General features: G+C 33.0%; 1 protein-coding gene across 2 annotated transcripts in view; it reads right to left on the bottom strand.

The window, feature by feature from the left end:
• Positions 1-23,929, bottom strand: part of LOC108754038 (eukaryotic translation initiation factor 4 gamma) — a 44,784-nt gene extending 20,855 nt beyond the window's left edge. Inside the window, exons 1-2 of one of the 2 annotated variants that reach the window (XM_018496069.1) lie at positions 23,739-23,929; positions 10,055-10,304 (exon numbers count right to left, since the gene is read on the bottom strand). In XM_018496069.1, the coding sequence (XP_018351571.1) occupies positions 10,055-10,300 (246 nt within the window). In that variant the 5' untranslated portion in view covers positions 10,301-10,304; positions 23,739-23,929. Of the gene's footprint in view, positions 1-10,054; positions 10,305-11,058; positions 11,477-23,738 lie in introns of those variants that run through there. The other variant, XM_018496068.1, reaches the window with a different exon arrangement.
• Positions 23,930-23,952: the final 23 nt, after the last annotated feature.

Here is a 23,952-nt window from a genome sequence, read left to right as displayed (position 1 = left end):
TAGAACTTGCTGGCCGAACTTAAGTTCCGAGCCAAATTGCACGTCGTCGCTGAGAAAATTCCCTTTGCCGTTTTTAATGCTCATTAGACGAAGATAACTTTCCCCGTCCTTTTACGGAAGTAACTTTCTCGAAATATCTCGCGGAAGACTTCTAAAATCAGTCCATGAAGATAGCTCTTCATTAAATTTTTGTCAGTAGTTATATGGTTGTACTATAAGTCCTTTTAAAGATATAACATGCGATTCTGAAAAACATAAAATGTGGACTATTGAAGTATATGGAATGAAACAATAACACTAGTTAGACGAACTGTAGACAGGACAATATAACATATTCAGTGGTCGGAATGCAATTTCAAGGATCGATAAGATGATTTATGTACGACAGAAACATTCCCTGACTCATCTGGAAGATAGCACCGTGACCTTTCACGATCGCGTACCGTTAAACTGCATTGTTCGATTTCGGAATACATTTCGTAGAATGAGCAATGAGGCAATGTAATCAAGCGCGTGGAAAGCGAAAAAATCGCGCATTGTCTTTTAAAGCGGAAAAGAGAATTTCCTTTCTCTCTCTCTCTCTCTCTCTCTCTCTCTCTCTCTCTCTCTCTCTCTCTCGAAAGAGACATTGAAGAGAATCGACAGGGTTGAAAATATGGTAAGTCTTAGAATCACGAACGACATAGACTCCGTGGGATCTGGCCGGCGGTCAATCAACCCGGCATGTACACTGAAAAATTCAGTACGACGGGCAGGTCGATAAGAATCCAATGGCCAGGGTTATAGATGACCCTAGTCTTGAAAGACCACGTTACGTGAAAGGTGTAAGGCGGTTTTCGCAGTCTACGCTTCAGCACGTTCGACCGTGCTCGGTGTTGGTTCCTTCTCTCTCGGGGAGAAGCTCCCTCGAGTATCGTTACCAGCTATATTTTATCATGATTATACATATACAGCACGTATGAAGTTTCTGTTCATTTTCACTATTATGTAGAATTTATCGGAATTTAAAAACAATTTTTTTCGACAGAATGAAATTTGGCATTGTCCGTTTTCAAAATTTAAATTTATTAATTTTATTATTAATTTATTGATTTATAATTTTACGATTTTGCTTTGTTCGTTTCTCTATGACTGATAGATATTTCCATTTTCGTATCTTTTTTTGCAAAGTGCTTAAAAATTCCTAAGTTCAATTACTGTCTACAGAAATTTAATACCGAGAGATAGAGTAATTAATTGCATATTTTTAATATTAATACACTCACACTGGTAATTGTAAGACCTATTTAATATATTGATTAATTTCAAGGAAGCAAAATGAACTGGTATAAAAAAAATTAATGTGAAGTTTATTTTAATAAGAATAATCCAAATTATAGATATAACATAAAGAAAATTGAATTGTTTAATTTTTGGACGTGGAAATTTATAATTGATCCTCCGTCAATTATAAATTTCAATTATAAATTTCTTTGTCAAACAATTCAATTTTGTAATTATTTTTATTAAAACAGACCTACTATTATAAATAGATTCACTATCAACTCAAGGATATGTATAATTGAATGGGTCCAGAAAACCTACATGTGTCAAATTCGCAGAATTAGAAGCACTATGATTCAATGCTTTTAATATTTAAAAATTATTAATAATAATATTTTGAATATTAAAATTAGCCAGTATAAAAATCTCTGTATAGAATATAATGGATAAAGACCGCAGCTTATAGATAATTTCTTAATATTCGCGCGGATTTTTCTTTGCCAGCCAACGAAGCAACAGAACTGTCTCTCGCGGTTATCGTCGTCGTTCATACACTTTGCGAATCGATGAAACGAACTAACGTCGGCGGTTTCCGCGCTGCTAAAATCGCTGCTATGTATCGACCATTCGATCCTTGCATCGTTGGGAGCATTGTCCTCTACGGAAATGAGAAACGAAACACGAAACGTACCTCCACCTCCACCGCCACCGTCGGCGTCGTGGATATCGATCTTCTTTGTTCTCGTTGTTGAACATGCTTAGACTCGAGCAATTCGCGTGTGCACCCTACGATGGTTACATTACGTGTGCATGTGAAGAAAAACTCGGACGAGTACTTCCTCTATACTCTGTCTCTCTACCATTCATACTTCCTTTTCATTCTTCGAACCATTTATCTTGTAAAGCTTACCACATACAGGATGTGTCCCAAAACGCTAACATGAAACTCTCATTTTTCTCTGCAGCTTGTCTTGTAATATCAATCGGTGAAATGATGACAGCTTTGTTGAATAACAGATAAATTGAGTTGATTGAACCCATTAGAAAAAGTCATTATATATATCTCCACTTGAAATACTTTTTTGAGAGAACAAAAGCTGAAATAGTTTTTCTTATTCAATGTTGTCAATAAGATCTTTTTTAAATTTTTAAGAAATATTTATTATTTGTGTTTATTAAAAATTCATGTTTTAGTTAACAAATCGTAATAATACAATATGCTGTAGTATAATATAACATGAAAAATACAATTTCTATTAAAATATAATGCGTTTTGCAGCTAGTGAAATATTTTAGCTGATTTAAAAATAAAGTGTTTATCATTAAATACTGATTTTTTAAATTAAATATTGATAGATAAAAGTGTAATTGTAACAGTAAGAATTTCCAGATTTAACATCTTTTCTCTCTATAATAGTAGGATTTTTTTCTTTTACAATTAGACTTATCTTTTTTTATAGTTTGCAACTGTTTTCCATATTTTTAAAACATTCGTAACCAAGAAATCTAAGGGTTGCAATCTATTTCCTTTTTTTAATTTTTTTATATAACTACTTTTACATATTGACTATTCAACTACTTTCGCATATTGGATATTCAATTATTCCTTATTTTGCATGGCTTTGTACTCCACACCGATTCATTAATTTAGCATAAAAAAAAAGTTTTCAAATACATTCGATAATGTCAGGCAATTAGTATTAAACATCTCACAGATGTTTGCGTTTATTTGTCCGAAAGTGAACGCCAAAGGCATTAGCGTCTCGTTAATGTTTCTTTACGAAGGACGCGAGCCTACAGTCACGAATAGACACATACTTGTTCTTTCTATGTTTTCGAGGAGGTCATTATTTCAGACCTTTATTACAAACTCCGAGAGTACACCCGATGACATTATACATTCGTGACTGTTGTCCGAGGTCCGAAGGGTGCGCGAACTTGTCTGCCGTCTGCCCTTTCCCATTCTATTCATTTCGTTCTGTTCTAATTCCAAGCTGTCCTATAATGGAACCTGAGTAACTAAATTGAGTCTGTTTTTCCCAGACAGCCAGAAACAATACTGTAGACAAATGCAAATGTGCGTTCTCATGCACATTTGATAGAACGCTATATATTTACAACGCGAGAAAATATTCGAGAGATCATCGAGATAAATTATTCGCATTTTTAAAAATATCAAATTAATGTAAAAATTAATTCAGACTGCTGCATATTTCACTTTGTTTTAGGGAAATAAAATATAAAATACGCAACATTCTCGCGGTAATATGATTTTGTTAAAATATTTATAATTTTGAATCAGAGGAAATGAGAATTGAATATTTGAGATGTGTGCAAAAAATTATATCGTTCCCTTCCCAGGAAGAAATGTTATACATAGGGACATATTTTATACATAATTTTATATAATTTTTCATATAATTATATATATGAAACATTTATGAATTATATATGAAAAATTTTTTCCCAGATTATTTCAAAATAAAGATAATATAAAAAATGTAACTTTCGAGTTATTTTCATGAATAAGTTAGGTAAAGGTTACTCTATCATCAAAAGTAAACTAATTTAATTTCACAGTCCATCCCCAAAATAGCACTTGTGTCGTTCTTAAGATTTCCAAAGAGATCATCACAATACCTTCTACAAAAGTGACATATTTGAAATTATATTATTTTTGTAAATAAAAAGAAAAATCTTCTATAAAGAATATTTACACTGTTGAAATCAAATGATAACCCAAAATCCCATGAGTTAAATAACATTTTATTTTTCACTTCCATGAATTGTATCATTTCCTAAATAAGATAACGATATGTATTTTTCCGCTAATTAAAATTTAAAAAAGTTTTTAACAAGAACTAGTTAATAATGTGAGTTTAATAATAACTCTTTCAAACGCTCGATTTCGAATCTTAAACCGAGATCAATACTCGCTCTTGTAATGCGATATTATGTTAATATTATGTTAATTTATGCATTGCTTTAAAAAATGTTAATATAGCGGAAAATAAGAGTTAATAAAGCAAATCTTTGTGACATACTACAAATAGAATAGTAACATAGAGAAAAAGTCCGTTCACGAAACTGTCTCTCGAAATTGAATAACGCTCACGCAATCCAATGGAAGCGGAAGATGCATCAACCAATATATCGCGCATTATAGTGATACTATTCGTGCGACGTTTAATGATGTTATCAACCCTCGAATGTGTCAGAGGTCGACGACCAAACTCTTGGGAGTGCATTATTTAACTTTATGCCACGAGCTCCTGATTTTAAACTGATATGCATGCGTTTTCTAAAAGTGCGCAGTATAATTTATATCTTGAAAATTAATTAATTTGAAAAGGTTCTCTCGGGACAAAACATATTATAAAATATCTGTAAAGAAATATTGAAATATTTTTTAAATCAGAAAATTAAGTGTTTCCGGACAATTTCAAAAATTTGCAAATAAAATAAAAGAAATAGACGTTTTATTGAAAATTGATTAGAACTGCACAGTTTAGATCGTTAGCTGGCTATAACAGTGGATCGAAAAGTTTGTCAGATCGTCGAGCGCCATCGGCGCGTTAGCCATTGCAGGGTGGTGAACAACGAGTCTCTGGAATCGCGTGGACATGCACTTACGTGACTCGAAAGAGAAAACAGCAGCGGTGTAAAACTTTAGTCAGCTAACGGTCGCTACCACAAAATACAACCCTGTTAGCTTGTTATTTTCTGCAAATCCAATTATACTGCATCGATGGAGAAAATTCTCTCTCTTTGTTTTTATAGCTGTTATACCTTAGACATGTATAATCTGTTGTACTTTAAATGTATGTGCCTATTTTTAGATTAATATAAAAAAAAAATATCTCGAGAAGAACAAATAAAATGAATAGCCTATGCAATATAAAGGTTGGTGAGATTTTAAACAAAAATGTCAAATATTCGTGTTCAAACTGATTAGACTGAAAGTCTAAAGTAAATATATTTAACTCGACAGTATTTATATTTTGCATTATAAAAAAATTATAAAAATTATAAAAACTGAAACATTTTTTTACCTTTGACATCAATTCTTATCGTATAGTATTTTACGTTTGCCATTATTATTTATCATAATTTTATGCGACTTAACTTTCATTTCTTTGTTTGCTAAATTATGGACACATTATATTTTTTTATACTTTTATTGTTATGATTTTGATTGATTTTTTTCTACTTATCTCACGTTTTATTGAATTCCTTCTACACAGTGCAGCAATAGTTTGAGAGACATCTAGATTTTAACAATTTTAAACTCGTAATAAATTCAAGATCTACATAGCCAAGCGTGAGATAAAATCTGTGTAAATTTTAACAACTATAATTCAAAATTGTTATTAAATATATGTATTATGTATATATAATATATATGTATATGTATATATATATATATATACATCAATATATAAATTATTATATCTGTGAATTTATATTCTTTACATATTTCTTCATATTTCATATTCATTTATCAACTACGTTGTTGAAGATGGTTCAAATTTAGATCAAACGTTGAATTTTTATGTTAAATATTCTTTATTTTATCAAACACAGGATGAATCATTTTAATTTTTTCAAAATCTGTAAGTTTAATACAATAACTAATAAAATATCCAATTAACGATTAAAACTTTTTAAACGTTGTTCAGAGTCATGATTCTTGACATCATCTGTCAAAGTCAATAACATTGGAGATTGTTTCTATTATTTTTGTTCTATGCACAAATTCATTGTTACATTAAAAATAAGAAGAATAACTTTCAATAGCTTTGACATTGGCATATCAAGGCAGATCATAACAACGGTCAAAAAATCGTCAGTTGGATTCCTTAAATAATGCAAATATCAGCGGGACTGTAAGTTGAAGTTTCATAATTTGAAAAATATATAATAAAAAATAACATTGTTGTAGTGTTTTGGAAAGGGGTCTTCAAGTCAGCTACAAGAATATGTGTTAAAATTGGAGATTCCATTAAAAAAATTTTAAATAACCTTGTCCTGATCTTAAGGATATCTTCTCGAGGTCAACTAAGATCACCAACTTTCTTCTCCCTTAGCCATAAAACTTTTGTTTAAAACATTTGTCTTAAACTTACAGATTTTGAGAAAATCGACTGGATAAATTAAAATAGTCCACCTTGCATAACATTTTGTTAAATATGACGTATAATAGTCCACGTCTGCGTAGGTTCTTTTTTATTAACCCTATTTTAATTTTCTCTTTTTTAATGCTGCTGTGTTAACACTGTATTGTCTGTGCTTTTTGGAAAATACCCAATAAAAATTAAAAACTGAATGAAAAACTGTTCTGACATTTGTTTTTATTCCAAACGTAGATGGATCAGTAAAAACTCGAAACTGCCGCGAGAACGGCATTGAAATAATATCGAAAATAAAGAAGAACGATATCTGATGCCGATAATCTCGAGTGAGGTACACATTGATTTTCTTTTCCTCGTCCTTCATCTATCGTTCGTTATCGTCGTTGTCACGACGGCAGAAAACGAATACAACGAATAAAGTCCACGTGCTTGGTTAGGTACGATCAGGATCTTAACGTCAAGTTGGCGTGAGCCTTATCTGAGAAATGCGAGAGCCGTCACCTACATCTCGTCCGTGTTCCATCGGTTTCGTAAGAATCGCTTGATTTTTGAGCGACGGTACTCGGTTCATTCGGTTGCTTTTACTAAAGTTCATGTGTTTATTGTCAAGGTTGAAGTTGATCGCTCCTTTGCGGAAACTTTCAAGGCTCCCCTGGTATCATTTAATATCACGCGAACAACGTTGATACAATTTTAATCTCTTTCAAGTTCGCTTTTTTTTTTCTTCGTCCGTGCTGATAATGGAATATCGTCTCGTTTTTCCCTTCTCCCTTGCTGCCCAGTAGTTCTAGTTTCCGATAGAGAGTAACACGTGGTGATAAATCAGTTGGCTGGACGTGAACTGGCTTCGTGAAATTCCGGTTATCACGGCACCGCGAACGCGATCTATGGACGTTGTACACGAGGCATTCGAGATATCCCAGTAACGATCCGTCGACTGTATATGCAGCTTCTTGGCAGGCTTCCCTAGTGTCCCTACTTTTTATTCGTTTCATCCTGCCGCGGTTGCTTCGCCAAGTCTAGTCCTAGCACTGATCTAACAAATTGTCCAAATCGGGACGTCGCGCAAGGAACGACCTTGTGAGACTCACTGGAAGACCGTGAATTCCAAACAATTTATACATGTCGTATAGCTAAGATTTAATTCATATAAGTGGAATAATGGTCGGGAGAAATAAATTCCCCGGCGGTTTTGCTGGATTCACACTGGTCGTGTCGTTTTATTTCGATGATACGAAGCAAAATCCTATTTTCTGGTTGGTTGCAGAGCATCATACGACGCACGTCGAATCCAGCATCTCTCTTATCCGGAGTCGCGAAAAAGAACTGCCCTTCGGTACTTTTCAGCGAGCGAATTATTTAGTTAGAACATGCCGTTTCCGATACACTATTACCGCGCATCTACATATATTGAGCAGAGTCACCGTAAGTCGCCTTTCCATCAGCAATCAGCATCTGCTAAGTCGACCGCACGATAGCCCGACGGACGGGAATCAATACGTGTTCAGAGTTTACAGTTTCCCGGAGTTTCCGTATACAAATTCCACTGCAGCATTAGCTATCTCTTGAGTGGACATTGGATACAATGGGCCACTTGGCAACCGCAGATAATTTTTATAAATATTTGCTTACACTCTCGCTTACACTTCAAATAGAATAGCATGGCAATTTTTAATTATACGTAAAAAACGATTTTCCTAAAATATTCAAAAATTTACATACAAATCTAAAAATACATAATTTGGCTCATAGAATTGAAACGCAAAATATTCTCAACATCGTGACTTTTGATAAACAATAAAGATTGTCCTGTGAATTACGATTCAATTTATTAACATCTAATATACAATGCGAACGTTTCAACTTTAATAAGTTTTTTTTCATCAGTGTTTACTTCCAATCTATTAATTCTTCAAACCCCTACAATACTAGATTATTGATCTTGAGTGAATCCCTATATCATACATTAAATAAATTAATAGCAGTTTACATATGTCGACTCGGTACTTTTCTTATGTACGTTATTTTAAATCAATGTCTTCATCTTATCAATATTGTCACTAAGTCAATGTTGTAATGTCAACGTTATCCAATGCTTCAACTAATATCGAGAATCTTATTAAGTCAATTGTAGCCTAGTCTTTTTGTTTTCTCTTTATCTCATTTAACGAGACGATGGAGAGAAGAAAGCTAAGTTTTGGACAGGTCTGTTCTAGCAGCTGTTCTTACATAATTATTTCGAGTTGAACAAAATTATTTTTATATCTGTATTTAGCTAAATTTTTAGATATTTCAGCAAAACAGTTCTTTTCATATTCATACATAAGAATAAGTTATATTCTTTTTGCCGACGTTATTTGATTAACCAATAATTTTCTGTCAAATTAAAAAATAATTTTTCTTCTTTTCTGAAAAACTTAATTTTTTGAGTTGTATCACTTCTGAAGTAAGAGACCGATATAAATGCCGCGATAACGGAAAATCAAGGCATCGCTTTCCTTTTCTCTGCGAAATTATAAGATGAGAAGGTTAATTTATATAGATTTATTTGATACGAAAAATTATACGGGTACGGAATGAATGAAGTTTTGGAGATACGGAGCGTTAGATGCATCCAGAACGATAACCGCTCACTGAGCGCTCAGTGAACTCTTTCATCTGATTAGCATATTCCATTAGATCCTAAAATATAGACCAATCAGATGAAAGAGCTCACTGAGCGTTCAGCGAACGCTTGTTAATTGTTCTGAATGCACTCATTGATACGATCAAGAGACATGACAGTGTCTCGCGCGAAATGAACGCGCAGTGCGAGGAATAAACGCAATTTTATTTATTATTTCGTGAGATAACGCAAGAGGCGTGACAATCGAAATAATAAAAACTAAACAGGATGATTAATAAGGAACGCGGTATACAAAACAAATGGTTATACTCTTTAGGAAATGATACAGCTTTTTCTAAGAGATAGGGGATGATCACGTTACCTCAGGGTAATCGAACCCTTTCATCGTTTCTTCACGTTCTCTCGCGTAGTTTATCCTCCTCCTCACCCTACCTCATCCGCTCGTGTTATTAACATCCTCGTAGAGACGGGGTATGTAATCTCGTATCATCTCGTTGACGGACCTTCAATAAACGATGTACATCGAGAAGCGTGAACCCTTTGATTAGAAAGGGTAAAATGATTTTTCCCATGAACCCGTCGGCATCGTTGCTCGCGTCAGGGATCAATATTGAACGGCAATAATACTTTCACTGCGTCACGTTTCAGAGTTGTTTGTCTTCGGAATACGATATAGCGAAAGCAATCTCATCGGATATATGTATAATAAATGGCTATTGAGACCAATAGTAGTATATCACCTTTATTTTCGGCTACCGTTTATCCATTCTTTTTTTTTTGCTCTTCGATTCATATTTCGATACGACTTATATTTTCGTTTCCATGGCGTGAAAAGAATATATCCGATAAATTCGAGCCAGTATAAATAAATATACAAATGTATTTACGTATAATTACGACATCATTTTATTCCGATTAGCCACTAAAGGTAAACTTAGATCTATGACGTAACAACAGGTGGGATAGTTTGATCGAGGGACGCAATTCTTTTACATATCGGCAGGTGTACAAGCACGATTAAAAATTTACTCACGATTTTATGGTGAAGATGTTGAAGTTCCCTTTCGGTTACTCTTCTACGGGACAACTCGCGTTGCTCCTGCCTGTACTGGTTGTACTTGTAGAAGAGATACATCCCGGGTAGGGCTAACACCACCAGAGGTCTCATGAAGCTGGACCGTCCACCCTCGCGAGGACGTTGTTCTGGTAATTCCGGGTCCTCCTGCGGCTGACCGGCTCCCTCATCGATAGTCGGCGCGGCTGCGCCAGCTGCTGGCATCCTTCTACAAAATACCGAACAAATTCAGAATTAAATTTCTTATTTTTAATTAGATAAATTATGAATATTTTACAATGCATGATACAATAGAAAAGAGAATATTAAGTTTTGACTGTTTTTCAGCTAACAAGAAGTAGTTTCGAGATGTACAAAATATTACATTAAAGAGCTGGTTAACTCGAATTATGTGATAATTGTTTATTTTGGAAAAACATTGACAGCATGAGAAAAATCTCCTTTTTAAAGCCTTCACGAGAAAAGAATGGTTCTGCTGAGGTATCTAAAAATTTAGCTAGATACAAATTTGAAAATAATTTCGCTGAACAATCAAAATTAAGCAGAAAAAATTCTGTAGAAAATTTGAGCATGCTGTGAAAAATTTTAACGTTCTAGCAACGTCCCACATAATACTTTTGATATTTCAAAATTATTATTAGATCTGTATTTGGCTCTTTTAGATATTTCAGCCAAAATCGTTCTCTACAATATTTATGCCCGTATTCATAGTCATACTTTATACTTAACGTTTCCTTAAATTTATCTTTAGACGCTCAGTAGCCGATAAAATAATTCGTAGAGCATCTGAAGATAAATTTAAGGAAGTCTTAAATATAAGGCCCGACTATGAATATGGGCAATAATTTATGCATCTCGAAACTTCTTCATGTTAGTTGAAAAACTGCCAAAACTTAACGTCCTTCTGTTTGCAAAAAAGAAAGTTATATATATATGTTGAACGATTTATATCTGGATAATACCTTTTTTGTTCTGAATATTTCTCTCTGAATTGTACTACAACTGCAGCATTATTGTGAAGCTTAATCAGCTAACGACAAGGAATTCTCAGTGACCGACACGATGTACTACTGCGCCGTACAATATACTCCCGGTGTGCATTGTGGCTTCATTGAAGATATCGAACCACGATGCCAGCTATTCCGCTCATTTGAAGAACATCCGGCGAACTGAAAGCGTCTAGCTCGATTATTGTAATTTCCGATTTTTCTCGCTTAATACACACGCGTTTTAACATTTCAGTCTCTTGGTTTCTCTTAAATTCTAAGGTATTAATTCTCGTTAAAGCGACGATACGCGGGATTTTAGTTTTGTGTTGTCAAACGAATGGCGAATTTTAGAACAAAAGAATTAGCTATTGCTCATTGATTCCCAATCAAATTCATTTTTTTTTTTTACTATCCTCCGCCGTTGCGATGCCGGTCCAGTAGGCGCGCATAGGTCGTTGCGTATTCCCAACACGAATTTATCCTTCTACTTTCTCTGTCATTTCTAGATATTTATAGTCTTCTCTAATGTATGTGTATGTGCCCCATGCTATGATATCTGCGGGAAAATAGTTTCCCACCCGCATATATCCTCAAATCTCGCGACTTTAATCTCGCAACTGTCGGAGCTGCGATTATTTCCGCAAACTCTCAGGTACAGGTTTTTGTATTTCTTGATTTAGAAACTACAAAAAAAATAGACAGCCAGACGTTTCACACCTTTTAAGTTAGATACGCCTTTATATAAATTCGCAAAGTTAGCACGATATATTTTTAATTTTATTTTTTAATATAAAAATAAATGCAAAATTCTTTTTTTTTATTTCGATAAGAAGCTGTAGAACTATAGAAAGTGCTTAGAAAGTGCAAATAAAACTGTTATTTTTTTTTTACATTAACTAAAACAAAACAGTACGCTATTTGGCATTTGACACTATTAAAAAAATATACATATAAATGTGTCAAAATGAATAGTCACAATCATTTATATTTATATCAAATATAAACGATCACAGTGAGCAGCGTGTAATGTAAAGTGTACTAAAGTATAATTTTCTTTTATTAAGAAAATGACAAAACAAAAGTACTATCATTTTATCACCTTGTGTTAGACAGTATGATATGCTTTTTAAAATAATGATTTCCCCATTAAACCTAATTCACTTCTCATAATATTTATCCTATTATGTTCAGAGAACGTCGTTAAAAATTTTAAAATGTTTTTTAAAAAAACTTAAAATGTATTGGATGTTTTTGATATTCAAATTTTCTTTGGAAATCTTTATTATATGCACAATAATTTTTTATCATAAATCTTATTTATCGTTACATTTCAATATAATCAATTTTATTTTCCTTTTATAGTTTATAAATTCTATTACACCTTTAGTACGGTAAAAATAAGGAATATGAAATTTCGTATGAAATTTTCTAAATTAATATTTATTTAATGTTACTCTAATATAAATACGATAAATATTCAGAATCCACAAATAATTTTACTATTCCCATTCCGCCTCTTCTGCTCACGTAATGATTTTTCATGCGAAGCGAAATCCATCTCACCTCTCCCCTGCCAAGGGATGCACGATCTTTTACACGAAGCAAGTTTTAACCCACCTTCTCCTCTGCCTGGAAACGCCCGACTTTCCACGCGAATAGAGTTCCACCTTTTCTCCCCCCCCCCTGCCAAAGGGAGTTTGATTTTTTATGCGGATAAATCTTACTTTGACAGGCGGGAAGATGGGGTGAAAGGTGGAACTTGCTTTGCCTGGAAAGTCATTATGCCCCATAAATAAAGGGTATAAGGTATTTAGTACTGTATATACTAAAAACAAAACAATATTTCTTAAACTTCTTTTATTAATAACTTTTTAACGAATAACTAGTGACAACTAAAATCTATTGAAGGTTACACTTTACTAAGGGTCATGATCTTGACAACATATTATATGTCAAAGTCAAGATCATCTGCGCTGGCTCCCTTAATCTGAATATTAATCATAAATACATATGAAGACTTTAAATTTATGCAGAACTTTTAAGAACTATGTTAGCTGCAACATCTAATTAATGAAAATCATCAAAACTTAAGTCTAATATCAATATATAATAAAAAAAGACAAAACATGTAAAAGCGTAAAAATAGTTCATATTTATTACTATATAATACAATAATATATAAAAAATAAAAGTATTATTGGATTATATTACAGATTTACAAAATTTTTTTTAGAGTTGAAGTTTAAAAAAATATATTTTTGAATTTATAACGTATTGAGTTTATAAAAGAAACTTATTTGTATTATTAATAATTTTAATTTAATTGCATTTTCAACATTAAGAATGGTACGATTAAAACGTCTGGTTTAAATTTTATTATTGTTCATAATTGTATTAAGTATTAAAAACCTTATGCGTAACTCTATATTTTGTCGTTTGAATTAAATTTAATGAGATTCTCTCCTTATTATTTTGAATAAAAATAAGTCTTAAAATAATTACGTAAAATAAATATTATTAGTATCTAAAATAGACATATTATTTACAAGAAGAGCTAAAGTATTACATCCACTCCTTCTACGCCTTCATCTACACTTCTATCCCCTCTTACTTTCCACTTCCCACTACTTTCCAACATAATCTTTTCCTTCCTTCTCTGAATGTTAATTTTTGATTTCATTATATCTCATAACCGAAGGAACAATACATTGTTTTATTTCTTTTCACATTGTCTCTAATTTCAACCAACTTTCTACGCTAAAAACACTTTTCATTTTTATATTAAAGAAATTTTGGTTTTTTACATCAAAGATATTTATTCGTATTAATTTATTTGTTACTAAATTATAAATTCATTTAATATATAAATAGACATTTTGCAAATTTAACTTTTATTAATTTTTGCTATCCTCATCTCAATGTATTATATCGTCTGTTGGCTATTCATAGCGATTTCTTCTTTTTACTGTAACAATAATCTTGCACTGACATAATTCTTGTATATTATATTTTACCTACTGGACTAAATTCATGCGTTATATTCTCTATTTTATTTTATATATCGAAGAATATTATTCAAGCTAATCAATTGACTACAATTATCTGACATTATTCAAACAATTCAATGATTGACTGCAATTAGACTGCAATTATCATGCGACTTTTTCCAAGCTACATTATAACTGTGGACAGGATGATATTCGTTTTTATGTTACCAGCGTTTGTTAGAGAGAGCGAAGTATACATTTTTATTATGTTTTGTTTTTACCGTTTGTAATATTATATGTTTTTAACATTAATAATGATCTGATCGCGATCGAAACGTTTGTTTTGTTGCTAACACATTGTATTAAATTTTAACTAAATAATATATTTGTTTCTTTTACTTGTTACTTTTACTTTTATGTTCAAACTATTTCTATATTAATAACGTTTAATTTTATAAAATAATTTTTAGCTCGTAGCCCTTTTTCTTTATTGGTTTTTTTAAAATTTATGGGCCTTATTACTAATAGACATTCTAAAATATTATAAGGCGTTAAGTGACTTGCCGTTCAGTGCGATTGACTCGCGATCTGTAGATTCGGGTTCAATTCCACCTACGCTAATGCAAATCAAATAATTATCTATATTTGATAATTTATGCACTGACAACTGCACGTGATATCTCACGTGCCCAATTTTATTTTAATTATTAATTCAATTAAAAAAGTCTAAAAATTTTTTTGTTATTGATTCTAAAAATATCATGAAATTGCGATAAATTAATTATCAATACACAACATTTTTTTCTAAGTACCGTGATGTCTTCTACATTTAAAGTCTATTAAAATTGTGATACTGATTGGAATTTTGTTTTTAAATTACATACACATTTTTTACAGCATAATAAACTGCACTTTTTTCTCTTTCTTATGTATTTTTTTTTTGCGCTATTATAACGTTTAAAATTACTTTTCTTTCAGTATGATGCGATTTGGGCAACGAGAAAATTTATTATCTAAATCGCATCATACCAATATTCCTATTTTAAAAGGAAGAGTGTCGTGCTATATATGAATTTTTGAAGAATTATCAGAAATTGAACTAATTTAAAACAAATTCTTTTTTATATATGTATTATCTGCGAGCGAATAGGTCTGTACTTTATAAATTATAACCGTTCCGTTCATTGATCATCTTAGATTACTCCGAGGCAATTAAAACTGCAATCGTTCATCAAATATCTATAATTATTCCGCTGGGAATCTCACTCTCTCTCTCTCTCTCTCTCTCTCTCTCTCTCTCTCTCTCTCTCTCTCTCTCTCTCGACCGGATCGACTTTCTGGGCAATGGAGAAAACATGTAAAATATAATCCGCGTACTACTATCTAACATCTAATTAACGATTTACGGTTCCGACACAAGAATACCAGACTGGTATTTAACTGCGTCGACAGATCTTCGTGACTTCAATGAAATTTCGTAATCTACTTGCCGGTCATTCACCGTCTATATTTAATTCAGTCGTCTACATGCTGTTCTATTCTTAAACTGGCTGCTCTAGAAATACACGCGGCTCGCTCTATATCGTCGCTGCCCGGAGTCGGGTCGTGCACCCTACTTCGTTGCACTCGCACTAAGGAGAGATGCAGCGGTGCCGATGGTTACATGCGCGGCATCACGTACGCCGTTGTCTGTGTCGGTGATTTCCCGTATGCGGTCTGCATGTCGTGGGCAGACGTCGATAAGGGCGGTAAGTCAGCTTTGCGAACGCATCGTATCATATTCGCGGGACTGCGGAATTTTCGAGAATGTAACTACCGATCGGAGGTACTACTTTGGCAAGAATCGCCAAAATACCTCAGAATTGATTGAGATGACTACAAACGAAATCCTTAAATTACGAATGTAAACGTTGTTTAATTAGAATCTTCCCAATTATAATTTACAAGTGTGTCGCGGCGCTAAATTTATATCCAGCCTTTCTAAAGTCGGCGATATACGGTGTTTATTTTCTTGCTGGATTGCTAGCTCGATTAGATTCTTGCCATCGGCAATTGGCTGCAATGCCTGGCGCTATCAGCACCGCAACCAATACAGAACAAAATTCCAATCTAGCTAACAATCCAATAAGAAAACAAGCATCGTGTGCAGCCGACTTTAGAAAGAGATAATTGAAAAATACATAACCCGCCTGGAGTCGAGAATGGGGTGTAGATTTGTAGACGAAAGCACACGCGGTTATAAGTTTTCTTTGCTGATGTCCAGGTACACCGTATTGTACGGAACATAGTGGCCGATCCGTTCACGCCGCTCAAACGATCCCGGTGATTCATGCACACACGGGTGAAGCAGTTTTCGCGATGCTCCAATACTTCGAAACACTACCCGCCGACGACCCGCTCCGGGAAATTAACTTTTAAAATTTAGACTGCTCTAATTCGTCGCTCGCCTGCCTTTGATCCGGAGCCTCCTATTCCCATATTCATATCCCCGGCGCGAGAAGCCCACGCGACTCCCCTTCCATATATTCATTCCCACTCTATGCGCCACCAGAACTTCCGGGCATTACTGCCGTCAAATTCATCTCTAATTTATTTCTACTCTTTCGAAACACAACATCACTATATATATTACATGAGTAATTTCAAATCGCAAAATGCTAACTAATATTTGAACATTTCAAAACGAAATAATACGCGCAGAAAAAAACAAATACGAATTAATCACGTTTTTTTTTTTTACCTCGCTCTACATATCTGCGTGAGTAAATATTTTCCCGAGATAATTGCCTACGAAAACTTTTGCAAATCCCATCCCCCCATCTCCAGCGAACAAATGATCGGCATCAAAGGTTAGGCGTTTATTTTCTGGAATCTTTACGGTTCTCGATATATTAGCGATTGCACCTGCTTAAAAAGGTTGTAAAACAAGAGCCATGTGATATGCAGAGCGAGATAAAAAACCGTAATTAATTCGTATTTGTCTTTTTCTGCATTTGGTATTCTTTCGTTTTGAAATTCTTAAATATTAATTAGCATTTTGCAATTTAAAATTACTCATGTAATGTAGTTGTACATCGAGTAGAAGTAAATGTTTGATTTTTTAATTATATAAATGACATAAATACTTTTATTAGTTTATGTTACGAAACTCTTTAAAATTATTTCTTGAAATTATTGTTTGTTTTAGAAATAATGAAAAAAATATTCTTAAGTTTTTAACAGCATGATAAAATTTTTTCTTTTCTTATGTAATTTTTAAATCCTTTCCATTATTATAATTTAAATAAGGAATATTGGTATGGTAATTTAGGCAACGAATTTCCTCGAACGAATTTCCAAAATCGCACCATACTGAAAGAATCGTCATTTTAAACATTATAATAGCGCAAAAAAATTACATAAAAAAGGGAAAAGATTCAGTTTATTATGCTGTCAAAAACTTATTCAAAAACTTACTAAGAATATTTTTCATAATGTAACTTATTGGTTGCTTTCGGGGAGAGGCTATTAGCGCTATTTGTTTTATTCTACCTTCTTCATCTATTAGACATAAGACAAGGATAGTACACAGAAACAGCGCTGATAGCACGCTTCCCGAACGCAGCCATAAAAAGATGCTATAGACATAAGACTGAATAATATTAGTTATTGTTTGTGAGCTATGATATATCAAAGGATGCGTTTCAAATTATGCATGAAGCGCAAAGATACTTATAAAATCAGTGTTCTCTATGCACATAAAAAATATTTTATATTCGTGTTAAAAACGAATCACAAGTTCTTGTTAAAAATCTGTAATAAATTTTTAATATGTTCAAGTGTTAATTTATCATAGTGTGATTATTATTTAAATATTTTGTGTTAAATATTTTGTGATATTTAATATTTTTTAGTCTCAAGATAACATAAATTATAAGTAAAACAATAGCGCGTTTTAAAACGTAAATTCTAAGATATATAAATAAAATATGTGCTAATTTAACATAAGTCTTAACTTTACTGAAAAAATACGCTTCTAAAGTTTAAATGTTCACATTTTTTATGTTCCATTTTTTACATAATAGGTATTTGTATTACTTTCTAACATGTTCATCTTATGTTAAACTAATACAAAAATTTGAGTGGCTTATTTGAGTCATGTGAAATGAGTTAAATTTAAGACAAATTTTCCAACTATTTTCTCATCATGCTTGGACGTCCTACTAATAAAACTATTCTCTAATTTATATCTAGCTAGGCTTTTAGTTACTTCAGAAAATCTATTCTATCCGTGTAGGCGTATATGTGTAATATCAAAAGTTTTGGCGGCATTGCGTTGGAAATTTGAGAGTATGATAAATGTTAAAATGACCTTTGCCTGCTAAAGTGATTTCCGTTGCAGTTATTTTTGGCGATTGGAATGTGTAACGGTCGATCATCATTCTCCACCATCATCTCCACGCGTTGTGATTCCTACACGTGTCGGCATTGCGTTGGAAATTTAAGAGTATAACGAACGTTAAAATAATTTTTGCCTGCCAAAGCGATTACTGTTGCAGTTATTTTTGGCGATAGGCACGTGCAACGATCGATCATTATTGCCGAACGCGAGGATACTTTTTCGCGCGTTCCCCACACGCGTTTTCCAGAGATTGTGATTCGGACGATGCGTTAAACGCGAAACTCGATACCTAGAGATAGGGAATCAACCATATATCGATATGCGATACGTTTACGTTTGTATGTGTGCATACTCCTGTTATCGCCATGGGACGTAATATATTATCGGAAATGAATCGAATATCGACTCGTTGTTTTACACTTCGCACTCGACACCGCGAAAACATATACGACCTGAGGGATTTTACGAGGGTGTGTGACACGGAGTAATTTCGTGAAGGACAAGGCGGAGAGTGAAGGAAGGGGCAGTTATGAGGAGTGGTCGAAATGTGTTCGAATATTATTACGTAGAGCACGCGAATTATCGGACTGATCTGATATATATCATATGTACGTAGTAGTCGCCTTGACACAGCATAACAGCGTGCTATCGCACGAGCAAGGACGACCCAGCATTGCGGGATAACATCGTTCACGATATTTCTACGGCCAAGTACACCCTCTGTTTGCTATTTTTATGCCCTTTCCACTGTCAAGTTTCGTTCGATTGACTTACCGCGCTACTAGAATCGATCTGAGCGCTCTTTTTTTTTGTTTCGCTGAAAAAAGTATGACAACGAATATCGGCTTTAGCTCAAGCTTTAGAACGTCATTGATCAATGAATAGATATGATGTGAACTCACTCGCATCACATGTAAGGTGAAAATGATTCGTGAATGCCTCATTTAAATCATTAGAGGAAAGTTAAAGAATTGTGCGCATTTAAGGGGAATTCATTGCTGTGGTCTGATTTTTTGTTGTTGTTGCAATCAATATAAACACGGAAAAAGAAATATTTACAAACATTTTACAAACTGTAAACATTCTTCTATCGACTTTTTCATTTGATGATATTGTATTTGGCAGAAAATAAAATAAGTAAAAAGATTTTTCATTTTTCAGATTTTTCGAATAATTTTACGCATGAGTTGGGTAATTGTGCACAAAGCAAAAATCATAAGAAATTAATATAAAATTAATAAAAATTAATATTTCATGGAAAATGTTTCATGAAATGTTGATAAGAAAATGAAAAAATATATTATTATGTCGATATTAATATAAAATTAATATAAACTTCGGAAAAAAATAATACAAAAACTACAAAAATTAATTATTTAAACAAAAATCGCATATGTAGGATAAGGTTGCCAAAGTCGCTTTTCACTTTTCACTTAAAAGCTCATAACTTAGAAATTAAATCTAAAATTAGAGTAAACTAAAAAAAAAAAAAAAAAAAAATTATATATAAAAACCAACTCACTTCATCGGAAGTATCGGAACCCAATTTTCCACATAATTGGTACGAGACTTTTTTTAGATTTAGCCAACTGTCTCTTCCGTAGAAAATTTTTCTTTGAAGAAAAAATAACATTGCGGTGATAATTCTTACTATTCTCATTCCATGACGATTGAAGTCACGGAAGTAATTTTTTTTCTGGACATACAAGTGTGTTATTGTTTGTTTATTCATAACCATTAAAGATTATGATAATAATAATAATAATAATCTAAATTTGTTTTTTTATGAGTAAGTTTTTTTTTTAACTGTTAAAATGACTTATGCAAAGTTTCATTGCAATTCACCAATTAGTTTTGCAAATAAATATTTTGTTTATTTACTGAACAATTAATGTCTGCATTTCAATGTAACTTTTTATATAAATCGTGCATACCTTACTAAAGTACGTTATTATGTGCGTCTTTTGAGCTATTATTTATATATTAAATTAATATAAAAAGTCTGAATAATTGTTTTTCTTCAAATCAATTCGCAGCAGGAAATTGTGCGCATAGATAATTCGAAGTTTCCTCCCAATGAAAAGTGCATTATTTGCGAAGAATTTAGAAGATATGGAACTCTGCCCAGTCAACAAATTAAAAGTAACATGACATTAATGTTTAAATTTCGTATTCCACAATATAAATGTAATATAACACAAGTGTAATGTAACAGCCCAAGAAACACACCAAGTCAAGAGAAAGTGAATGAGTCCATGAAGAATACAGTGGAGCTAATGACGCTGAGAATTAGGATAAAGTAGCCAAAATCGCATCGGCTCCCAAATCACACTACTTTGCTTAAAAACTCAATTATTGTATTTACATACTTTCTTAGTACTGCAACGCTATTCCATTATATTCGTGACATAAAGCGTAATAGGAGTGTCGTTTACATTAAAAAATCGTGGAAGCGTTGATATTTTTCAACGTATTTGATAGCAAAATTACAGAAAATATAAGTTAAATAGTCTAAGTCTTGATCATTTGTCGTAATTAGAATATTATTAAAATTAAATTAATAGTTCAAGTTTACTTTACATGTTTGTTTATAAGTTAAATAAATAAAAATTTAAATAATGCTCTAGTTTCCTAAATCGCACCATAATGTAATTTCCTAAATCATACCATAATCTAACTTTTTAAATCGTACATTGCGATTTAGCAATGTTTGAATTTACATTGCAATTTTTTTATCATATGAAATATTTGCGCTACGATATCGACACTGTTGTTAAGAGTTAAAATAAGAACAGCAGGACCGAGTACTTGGCTTAAAATTAAAATGTGTCGATGTTCATGCCTATTATCGTTGCTACTTCTCACTTCATTACTATTTTATCGTAGCGTCCGATGCTCGGTCTCAGGAATGACACTAATCTGAAATCGTTAAAAGTTTTTGACTTATGGCGCTCATTATGTTTATGTTTAAATGTATTTTTTTTTACTAATATTATACAGGGTGTATAAAAAGTATCGGAACGGCAAAATATCTCGAAAATTAAGCATTTTAAGAAAAAGTGTTTCAAATAAAAGTTGTTCAAATAAAAGTTGAAGAGTTTCAAAGGATTTATTTATCGATTTTATCAGTTTGACTTTGAGTGACGTCGTTAAGATCAGGTCAAAGTCAAATCGGTTTTTTTTTAATGGGACATCCTATTTTTTATTCCAAAGTCTAATAGCTGGTGTCAAGAGATTTTTCAAAATACTATAATAAAGTTATTTTTTTATTAAATACTTTTCGAATTATAAGCGGCTTAAAAGTTACAGCACCTCCGGTATTAGCACTACCAAAGATGTCTAACCGACATGACGGCTAAAATCTCTTGTTTCAGGATTGTAACCTGAATAACATTTATCAAGATCAAGGTCATTGAAGATTATTCCCCTTATTTTCATTTTTGCACAAAAAATTTATTTTTATATAAAAATAAAAATAAGAGATACAATCCCCAATGGCCTCGATTTTGACAAGCTATTAGATTCTGGAATAAAAAATAGGATATTTCATTCAAAAAAATCGATGTGACCTTGACCTTGGCGATCCAAAATCAAATTCATAGCTCTAGTAAATAAATCTTTTGAAACCCCTTACAACTTTTAACTGAAACACTTTTTCCTGAAATGCTTAGTTTTCGAAATATTTTGCTGTCCCAATACTTTTTATACACCCTGTTATATATTATATATAAAAAATTCATATATTTTTATAGTGAAATATGTTATGAATAATATCTTATACAATACTATTAGTAACAGAATTCTTTTAAGCATAATAAATGACACAGGTCAAAAACTTTTAACGATTTCAGACCAGTGTCATGCCTGAGATCGAACGTCGGGCGCTACGATAAAATAATAATACAATGAAGTGAAGAAGTAGGAACGGTAATAGGCATAGAAATACCGACATATTTCAATTTTAAGTCAAAAGTACCCGGTTCTGGACTGTTCTGAGTTAAGGTATAGGGGAAAATGGGGAAATTGTGCACAGTATTGGGGCACATTTTAGTTAACACTTTTCTGATACATGAAGTCAATACCGCGACGAAATTTTTAGACTAGACGTTGTTCTTTTCAAATATAACCATAAGGTACGATAAAATAATAATGAAGTAAAGAGTATGAATGGTAAGCATAAATACCGACACATTTTTATTTCAAGCCAACCGTATTGTCTCCCCCTTTACTTTGGAGACAGAAGCCAATAAATAAAAAAATTTTAAATCAAAAGTACTTAGTTCGTATTTAATACGTTAAGGCAAAGCTATCCTAGACAGCTCTACCTTAATGAATATACGAACTAAAAATTCAATTAATAAATTAAATAATATAACTTTCGAATATATTCCATTGTTAATTTGTCGCAAAGTTTAGCATGTGTAACAGGAAATGTAAAACTACTCTCTAAAATCTTTGGAGTGGAATCTAATTCTAAAGAGCGATAAAGGGTGACAATTAAGCCGGTGTTGAAAAAGAATGGTTCAATTGTCAGTTTCTAAAAGTGAGATTTCACTCCGAAGAGGTTAGAGAATATAGTATATAAAAAAATATGTTGCACGTTCTTCGTGATAATGATACATCAGATTTGTTCAACACAAAATAATGATCGTCAAGGTCGTAGAGAATAAGAAAGCTTAAGTTCTGAAAGCACTGCTCACAATCGTGCTGTTTGCGACCAGACAAAAAACATTAATTATAAACCAGCGGGGTCCTTTGTCGTACTAACGCAAATTATTTAATCAGATTTCTGTCAATTATTGTACAACGAGACCCGAACAATCATTTAATCACAAGTTTAATTCGCGTCGATCTTTTTTATAATTTAACTCCAATACTTAAAATTTTAGGTGATACCGCGGGAAACACGTAGGACGCGCCATTTCCATTATTCTACCGCAAACAAAATTCTATTGAGTTCCATTCATCCCCGCAGTAACTTTTTATTGAACTCTTACCTATATAACGGCGTAAGTGACGAAGAGACTATGTCTCTCGTCACCTGTCATTGTTCCCGCCAAAGCAGTGCGTACTACACATTCACAAATCGACCATCAACTATAGCGCGTCATCTGCCTTCATCGACCCCACGGCAGGAGTACATCCCCCCGAATAAAGCGTTTCTACGAGGAAGAGTTTACTCTTTGCAAAATCCAAATTCTCTCCCCCGAAGATACTCTGAATTTCCCATTCTGAGCACGTGCAACCGCTAGAGACTACTCTCAACGAATACACATTGTACTTACGTTGTCCTGCCCAGTCCTGTCTTAACCCTCGTAGACGAGTCGCAAACAGGATGAAAGGAGTAAAGAGGCCTACGTCGGCGAAACGAATCTCCTCCTTAGTCCTCGTGCGCGTTCAATTCAGCTCAGCTGGACACCGAGCCGCGTGACTATCCTGTGCCTGGCGGTAAACCGGCGCCTGTACTGGCGTGTACCTATGCAGCCAGGCAACCCTCGC

The sequence above is a fragment of the Trachymyrmex septentrionalis genome, unplaced genomic scaffold (genome assembly GCF_001594115.1).
Source record: "Trachymyrmex septentrionalis isolate Tsep2-gDNA-1 unplaced genomic scaffold, Tsep1.0 scaffold74, whole genome shotgun sequence".
Taxonomy (NCBI): domain Eukaryota; kingdom Metazoa; phylum Arthropoda; class Insecta; order Hymenoptera; family Formicidae; genus Trachymyrmex; species Trachymyrmex septentrionalis.
Note: the sequence above shows the minus strand (reverse complement) of the source record. Positions and strands in the feature narration are given on the sequence as shown.